General features: G+C 40.8%; 1 protein-coding gene and 1 non-coding gene across 2 annotated transcripts in view; both read left to right on the top strand.

Annotated features, from left to right (window-relative positions):
- Positions 1-239: 239 nt before the first annotated feature.
- Positions 240-8,984, top strand: part of LOC101844671 (ATP-binding cassette sub-family G member 3) — a 43,783-nt gene continuing 35,038 nt past the window's right edge. Inside the window, exons 1-3 of the mRNA XM_021230825.2 lie at positions 240-344; positions 6,445-6,666; positions 8,637-8,696. Coding sequence (XP_021086484.1) covers positions 6,464-6,666; positions 8,637-8,696 — 263 coding nt within the window. The 5' untranslated portion in view covers positions 240-344; positions 6,445-6,463. The remainder of the gene's footprint in view (positions 345-6,444; positions 6,667-8,636; positions 8,697-8,984) is intronic.
- On the top strand, positions 3,977-4,081 carry LOC121140999. The gene has a single exon (XR_005877963.1). It is a non-coding gene; the product is annotated as a U6 spliceosomal RNA (small nuclear RNA).

Here is an 8,984-nt window from a genome sequence, read left to right as displayed (position 1 = left end):
TCTTGACACTCTGGGTATACATCAGGTGATAATTAATTCATGAATGTATTTCTGAGCCTCTTACTCTGTCCCATTTTGTTATTACCATACTAACTCTATGCCCCTCCCTGACCCAAAAGTGCCCCTCCTCCATGCCTCCTCCCCTACACAGCCAGTCCTGGTGCTCCACTTCCTCTTCTGTTAGGGAGTTGCTCAGGTCCCCGCCCCCTGAAGGCTGGCAGCAGAGGTGGCCTGGAAGCAGAGGCTCCTGGAAGCTGTGGGGCAGAAGTCTGAGCCTCAGGCCAGAGCTGCAAGTCTCCCCTCATCCTGTGCACAAGCTGACTGGGCCCCTGCATCTGACCCTGGTGAGTGTGGGTGGACAGGGCTGGGAAATCCTATTAGCTTAATTTGAAAGTGTGAAATGCAAGCTACTGGTCATGTCATCTGTCTGTAGAGGGAGGGTATGGTGTTTGGGGCAGGTTGAAGATGTACAATAGCTGATCTCTAAATGTGTGAAGGTAAATAAAGTTGATGTTGGGTGGCTAAAAGTTTTATCAAGCAGGGAAGTTACCACCAGTGAAAAGGAAATTTGTTGTACTAGTATTTTAAGGGAACTGAACAATTCATTCTTTTTCTTTATTTCATGATGTAAAACATGCCCAAAAGTCTCTAGTTTGCTATGCAGATATTCACCAACTTCTTACAACTCTTACTCAGATAGTCAGGAAACAGTTTGAAAGGACAGAGAAAATAAAGTTAAAACAACTATACTGTAAATCTTTCAGTGAATTGTGTGTCTATAATGCTATCTTCTTTTCAAATGCAATACTGGAAACAAATTGGCTTGTCTAGTTTCATAAACAGGGAAAGTTTAATAGTAACATATTTATGAAGCATTATGTGTCCAAGCCTGTGCATTTCCATGGAAGAGCCCTTCTTATGGAATTGACATGTACCTCTCCACCAGTACGTTCTCTTCCATCGATGTGTATTAAAATGCATACACAGCAGAACTTTTTCCTGCACTTGACTGTGCCTAAGTATCTGTGAAGCATTTGAAAGGAGGATAAATATAAGTGAAAAACAAAATTGATGTAGAATGGAGAATTGTTGTGAGAAAGAACATCGGAATGCACAAGATACATTTAGGGGCCCTCAATGCTAAGTTCAGTTACGCTTCAGTGATTTATTCATTTTTATTTGATGTGTATGAATGTTTCCTTGCATGTGTGTAAGTTCACTGCATGTATACCAAGTGCCCGTGGAGGACAGAGAGGGCACTGGATCCCCTGGAACTAGAGTTGCAGACAGTTGGAAATCCCCTATGTAGGTGCTGGCAATGGGAGCCAGGTGCTCTGCAGGAGTGGTGTGTGCTCCTAACTGCTGAGCCTTCTCTTCAGCCCCTTAAGTTCCATTCTTGAGACCATAGAGAGAAGGGGCTGATCAGTCTCACAGCTCAGAAACAAGAAGGGGAAACATAGTCGCTTTTCAGAGAAGCTTCTCCTGGACTTACTTGAGAACGAACAACTCTTGTGTGTGTTAATATGGGATGTGGAGGAGACTCAAAGGAAGGCTATGCCTGCAACCATCACATAGTGCCAGCATAGTGCCTCTGCCAAGGTAACCTGAGTTGTCATTTCCTTCCCTGAGTGTTAGAGACACTCTTGACGAACAGGTCTTTAAGATAAACCAAGATTTTGTATGGATTAAGTGAATTTTGTGTTCTTTAAATATTTGTTAATAACCTCACAGCCACTGTGTGTATATTCTGGGAGTACCACGTGACATCTAATGCATTTGAACACTGTGTGACCAGGTTGGGGCAGCTTTCCTGACACCCCAGACATTCTATTGACTATTATTGATTAAAGTTTGATAGTATTTGAAAAGTGCAAGAAGTAGGAAGTCTCAGAATCAGGTGCTTGAGAAAATTAATTAGGATTAAGATAGATTAAGAAAATTAAAGAAATGGAAATCCTATCTTCCATACCCACATCCATCCACCCTTCCACCCCCCATCCCCCACCCCCCACAAAGTTGTGATGGCACATAGAAAATTAAATTTCTCCTCACTGAAGATTACTACTCAGCTCACTTCATGGTGTGAAACAAAAATTAATAGTCTAGATGACTTTGACATCACACTTTTTCTCCTCAGGAATAACTTGATTATAGTATAATTAGCATCTCACACCTCACCATCTTACAGTGTACAATTCTGTGAATACGTGTACATTTAGCGATATACAAACTGGTTTCCATAACCTACTCCGCTTATTTAAATGCAGAAATGCTTTTGCACAACTGCTGTCAGTCTTTACAGTGTGTTTCTGTGTGTGTGTGTGTACATGTGTGTGCATGCATGTGTGTGGTGTGTGTGTTTGTGCATGTGTTTGCATGTGTGTGTGTGATGTCTGTATGTTCATGTGTATGAGGTGTGTGTTCCTATGTGTGCATTTGTGAGTATGCATGTGTATGTATTCATGTGTGTTCATGTGTGTGTGTGCACATGTGTGTGTGTTTATGTGTGTGTATGTGTTACACTGTGTGTGTAGATCACAGGACAACTTTTGTAAGTCAGTTCTGCTATTCCAGCTTGAGATGACCTCTCCTGGACATTCTTCCATTCTGGACACGCCAGGTGAGCTTTCCTTCAGCTTACAGGCAGTTCCCCTGTTTTGGGATTCAATGTCATGCCATTATATACAACTTTTTGTGATGCTCCTGAATTGAATTAAGATCACCAGTCTTATTCACCCAGCTTGTTCACCTGCAGAGACACCTTGCTGAACCCAATGGCTTTCAAGGCCTTTTTCTTGGGATGTAGTTCAGAGGACCAAACCGTATGTTAGGGAAGTACTCTGCCAGCCTTGTGGGATTTTTCAACATAGAAGCATTTCATTCGCTTACAGAGTATTTTGACTTTTTCCTTTCCTGTTTCTCTCTCTCTCTCTCTCTCTCTCTCTCTCTCTCTCTCTCTCTCTCTCTCTCTCTCTCTCTGTCTTTCTCTCTCTCTGTCTCTGTTCGCAGCCTGCTCCAACTAGTCAGCTGGGTTACCTGAGTAGGGCCAGGAGGATTGAGAAATGCCAGGTAAAGACACAAAGACAGGAACAAAGGATAGATTCGGGAGGACTGCTCAGTCCATGCCTTACAGTACACCGAACAGCACGAGTTTAATTTAGACCCTGCTTATCTACAGACTAGAGGCAAAGCAGAAGAAAGAGCAGCACAGTTAACCAGCTCCCTGCACAAGTCCTTGAATTGAGGATCAGCCAGGTTCACTATCTACCACATGAGTCCTGCTAGCCGCAAGCATCTTCATTCCCTATCTCTATGTGCCTTTTGGCTGGCATCAGAAGCTTGTTAGTTAGATAATATGCTCCTTTCTGTGGGTTTAACCAGAACTTTCTCACGGCTCTCTGGAAGACTGAAACAAGAAAGCTTGATTCTAATGTCTTATATCAGACTAGACTCCAGGTGGAAACTGAGTCACCAGTGGGCTCCCACAACCTCTGTAGTTTTATTTCTGTGGGGATTCAAGTCCTGTATTAAATAATAGTTGAGGGAAGGTTGCACTTGGTTGTATCCTGTATTTAGAGGACCTAATATGAATTATTCCTGATTCTGTATAATGCTATTGGTAAGATTATCTCAGTAGTCTTAATTTTGTGCAGGTGTGAACTTTCTCTTCCTGTTTATTTCTTTCTTTGTTTGAACAGCTTCTTCAAGCTGTAATCAAGAATGAGTTTAGTTTATCAAAGACTCAATCTATTGAGATTATGATCTGGTAGGATACAAGAAATTAATGTTTTTATTTGTTAAAAACTTGCTTTACATCATAAGATGTGATCTGTCTTGGCAAAAAATGGATGAGCTGTTGAGATGGATGTGAGCTCATAGATTACATAGAATATTCTGGAGAAGTTTTCTGAGTCCATTTGATAAAAACGGCACAGTTAACACTGAAGTTTGTGGACTTGTGAGTGCCTGGAGATTTTATTGATGGGAGTGTGGTATGATATTAAACCAGGAAGGATAGAGAATATTAGCAGGGCCCCTGTGGAAGGATGACACACAAATTGGTGAAGGATTCATATTTTTAGATACAATTTATTTGATAGGAGAAAAGGTATTCTCCTAAGGAAAGGGGAGTGAGGTAAACACAGGAGAAGGATGAATTTATGCAAAATAACAATATGGATGGATGAAATAACCTCAAGGAATCATACTATTAACTATTTCCCTAAAACAATAAAAGCCATAAAGCGCACAATTCAGTGTATACATACACACACATAGTTGCAATGACCATTTCCCATCTAGGCTGATGGAGCTCCCAAAGACTCCCTAAAAAACACAAAATAAATACCAGACATGGAAAAGTCTTCTTTTAAGTTGTTGACAAGGTTTGTAAGACACTCCTAAGACATAGAGTCTATTGCTATTTCCCTTAGTTATTACTCAGAGGTGGGTGCTAATTCCACATTGCTGAAGACACCATGTTCTTCAGACATGGTGCCCAGAGGTCCCTAAGCTCTAACTGACTTGGATGTTCCCCCTCCCCCCTTCCCTGCCCTGAGGGCTATCTTTCATGGAACTAGAAGGCATGAGGAAACTTCCAAAGCAGAGAGGCAACAACAGTCCAGACTATCTAGCAATGACACTCACGAACCACATCAATGGTAGCCTGTAAAATGGCCCTGTGGGTGTAGGAGTGGCACATAAGCCTCGGCAGTGACTGTGAAAGTTTTAAAAAATGGCTCTCAAAGGAATTGGCACTAGTAAGAGGCAAGGCCTTGCTGGAGTAGGTGTGGTCTTGTTGGAGGAAATGCATCACTGTGGAGATGGGCTTTGAAGCCTCATATATGAATGAGACAGACTACTTCCTGTTTCCTGCATAAGATGTAGAACTCTCAGCTACTTCTCTAGCAAAATGTGTGCATGCATGCCACCTTGTCCCACCATGATGATAATGGACTAAAACTCTGAACTATCAGTGAGCCATGCAATTAAATGATTTCCTTTATAAGAGTTGTCACAGCCATGGTGTCTTCACGGTAATAGAAACCCTAACTAAGACAGTGACCAACAACTGCATGAGGCAGCTTCAGAAGCCAAAGAATCTTCCAGCACCTGCTCAGAGCTCTCAGGCTCAGCAGTCATCCATCCACAGGAGCCACATCATCCCTGGTCACAGGAGGCAGGGCTGCCTGTCCTCATGCCTCCACAGCCTGTGCTAGGCGTGTGTCTGTCAGTCACTCCCACCTACACTACTGTCCCTCAGGCTGCCTACCAACCAGTGCATCCCAGGGCACCATGACAAGTTTGTGATGATTTTGGATCCCCACCATAGCTCAAACTCAGAGAGTAGAGCTCCTGGCACTGTGAGACATGAGGCACGTAAAGGTCATACTGTGTCCACCTGTGTTCCTTGTATTGTATAGGACAGTAGTTTTCAGAGTGTGCCTTGCCATGAGTGACTCCATTTCATATAACAGTGGTTTGCTTCATTTGAAAAGCAAATGCTGAGGCAAAATGACTTTACCTTATGTGTACAATTGTCTAGCATAGCATAGACAATAAACATAGGTTAATAAACAACTTATTAGTACAAATAAATTATTCTGAAATATAAACATATCAAGCCAGGAACACCTAGACTCATGGATATTTGAAGAACTTGTACAATATAACATACTTGTGTGTTTGTTCAAGATACCAGAGCCATGAGCTCTACAATGCCCTCACTTGGATCATACTCTGAGCCATCATCAGGACTAGATACAAGGCAACAAATTCTCAATTCTGTCCCCAGGTTTTCTGCTTATCATGATCAGCCCAAATTGACGTGGCTCACTTGAACTCACAATGTTTCACTCCCCTTATGCCTGGAATCAGCTCTGTGATTTGAAGAAATGGGCCCCTTAAGCCACCTCTATATCTAGAACTGACACCAAACCTTGAACCAACTGTGTATTTTGACCAGTCTGTTCCAGAATAGCTCTCTATGTATGTGCATATGCTGTGTGCATTGCACACACACACACACACACACACACACACACACACCTCATGGTCATGTATATATTATATGCATAAGAGATGTGGTAATGGTTGTCATGTATTCTGACTCTGAACTTGTATAATATAATAATATGCTTTTGAAGTAAGATAAATAAGACCCCATCTGTTCCCTTCATCCTTTATTAATTCTGAATACCAACATTCATATTATACTCAGTTGGACTCATTTGTCTCTTAGGAATTTGATATCTAATGGGGGTGTATGTACTCAGTTATGTCTGCTTATCATTGAATCCTTAGGTAATCACAGCGACCTGTAGTGATCACTTAGAAGGAATCAGCCTGTGGCTGCACAGTTTAATACATTCTGTAATTGTGCTGTGCTGTGTCATAATGTTGTTCATGTAGACCATCAACTTACTGTTGCTGTTCCCTCTACAGGAAGGAAGAACTTGTCAATATGTCTTCCAATAATGACACAGCTACAATCCCAATGACAGAAAGAAATCCCAATGACATTACTGGAATGGAGACCAGTGACCAGAAGATATTGACTGGAGAGGCTGTGCTAAGTTTTCATAACATCAGCTATCAAGAAACAGTGCAGAGTGGCTTTCCATTTTGTAAAAAATCTAGTGAGATAGAAAAACTATCAAACATCAGGTATGTGCATGTACTAAAGAGACAAGTATATTGAACAACTTTTTCAACAAGCGTAGAATTCTCTATAGTTATTATTGTGCATATTGTATATGCATTTGTGTGTTTGTGTTACTGTGTGTATGTGTGTATAAAGGTACATGTGTGCATGTTCACATGTGCAGATGTGTGGATACATTGACACGCCCCAGTACAAGGCTACAAGAGTACAACCTTGAGCATTAGTGTGCACCTTCTACACTGTAACAGACAGAGTCTCTCATTGTCCGCTGAGAGTATGTGCCAGGCTAGCAGCCTGCAAGAATCCTGAGATTCTCCTGTCTCTGTCTCCCATCTCTCTGCCAATGGGTGCCCATGAATGTACCCAACATTATGTGAATTTTGGATGTTTAACTTAGGTTCTCAACCTCGCACAGGAAGTTCCTCACCCATTGAACCATTTCCCAGTCTCACCTTGTTATTCATACATATAGATTCAAGATCACAGTGAAATTAATGAGATGGAGACTAAAAGAACAATATAATGGATTAATAACACAAAAAAATGCTTCTTTGAAAACACAAGCAAGCTTGGCTATCCCTCATATATATTTTTAAAATGTACTCCCAAAACTGACCTGAGAGTTTATAACAGGCTGACTGGTGCAGTTACAAGTGATGAGATGGAAACAATGAGGAAGTCCCAATAGCAGAAAGTCTGGTCCTAATGTATTTGCTCAAAATTCATCAGAAGGTACAAAGAGCTAAAACCAACATTCTACACTGTTTCATAAAATAGAGAAGGCATGCTTTCAACCAAATCTAAGGACAGAGCAAACACAATGAGAATTTGTTCAGCTCAGTCAGCATAGCGTCTTCCTCCCTACCCCAACCATTGACTCTCTTCTTGGGCATAGAATGCTTCTCTTTCTCCATCTACAAACTCTATCATTTCTTAAAAAGAGGGGAATGGGCAGGGCAGATGATTGACACATTGTCTGGATATGGAAAACCAAATGGGAACAGAGCTAAGTTTTCTATAAAAAATATCTGTTTTCAATATGGATACTAACTATTCTGAATCAGTTTTATGACATAACTTGTATTTGTGCTGTACCTATTCATCAATAGAGAATGTCCTCTCCATGAGGGATGACTCCCAACTCTAATCCAAGCATATTCTAATCTCTTTATCAGGGAAGGGAATTATTCTGTGTGTCTGCATTTAGCTTTTCTGTTTTGAGTCAGGTCTTTTTGTTTTGTTGTTTTGAGTACTAAACTTGGCAGTGCTCTCCTGTCCTGTGGAGCACTTCTTTCTAGTGTTTGGATGTCTACTTAAGATGCATTGACTGATGGGCGTTGGTGGTGCATGCCTTTAATTTCAGCACTTGTGAGGCAGAGGCAGATGGATCTTTGTGAGTTCAAGGCCAGCATGGTCTACAGAGCGAGTTCAAGGACTGCCTCCAAAACAATACAGAGAGACTCTGTCTTGAAAAAAAAAGATGCATTGACTGTGACTTGATTCTATTTTAATAATAAGGACACATCCACTGACATCACTTGACTCTTGTTTTCATGTGAAGAGATTTACTAGGGAGCAAGCAGGACTATATGAAGATACTGATCATCAAAAATTAACAAGAGGCTATTACATACATGATAAATACAGGTTGTATGTATGTGTAATGGAGTCTTGATGAGAACCTACTACTTGTTTCAAGGAACACTGACTTAGATGCAACATATTTCAAATAAACCAAGTCATTTAAATAATAATTAAGGGATTTTGTGATACGTCAGGCATTTTCTGGTGAGTCCCCACTAGCAATTGACATCTTTTATGAATAATAGACCTCTATTAATAGTTTACTTTTCTATGAGTATTTTCTATTTTCTTTGTATAATTTTATTCAATTTCATTAGAATATTCAGTGTAGACACTAAAGTAATATTTTTAAATAGAAAAATTACCCAGTTTGATTTTGTGTCTGCAGTGGGATCATGAAACCTGGCCTCAATGCCATCATAGGACCTCAGGACGGGAGCAGATCTTTGTGAGTATAATGGAAAGCAAGTGCAAGCCTTTTGCATCCAGTTTCCATGCCATGAAACCACTTCTGTAGGAGTTATCTAAGTATTGTGTGAGTGTATACGTGTGAGTCTGTCCCATGTGCTGTGGATAATGTGCAGGATGTTGCATTCTCATTTTCTACCACCAAGAGAAACTCTTAACAGGTAATTTTACTGATGAGGAATGATAGACCGATTGGCATATGTTGCTGGGTCTTACTAGTATTTAATTTGGGAGATAATATTAAAGTTAGAACAATGAAGGAGAAGTT

The sequence above is a fragment of the Mesocricetus auratus genome, unplaced genomic scaffold, assembly GCF_017639785.1.
Source record: "Mesocricetus auratus isolate SY011 unplaced genomic scaffold, BCM_Maur_2.0 Super-Scaffold_100006, whole genome shotgun sequence".
NCBI classification, from domain to species: domain Eukaryota; kingdom Metazoa; phylum Chordata; class Mammalia; order Rodentia; family Cricetidae; genus Mesocricetus; species Mesocricetus auratus.
This window is presented reverse-complemented; position numbering and strand designations above follow the sequence as displayed.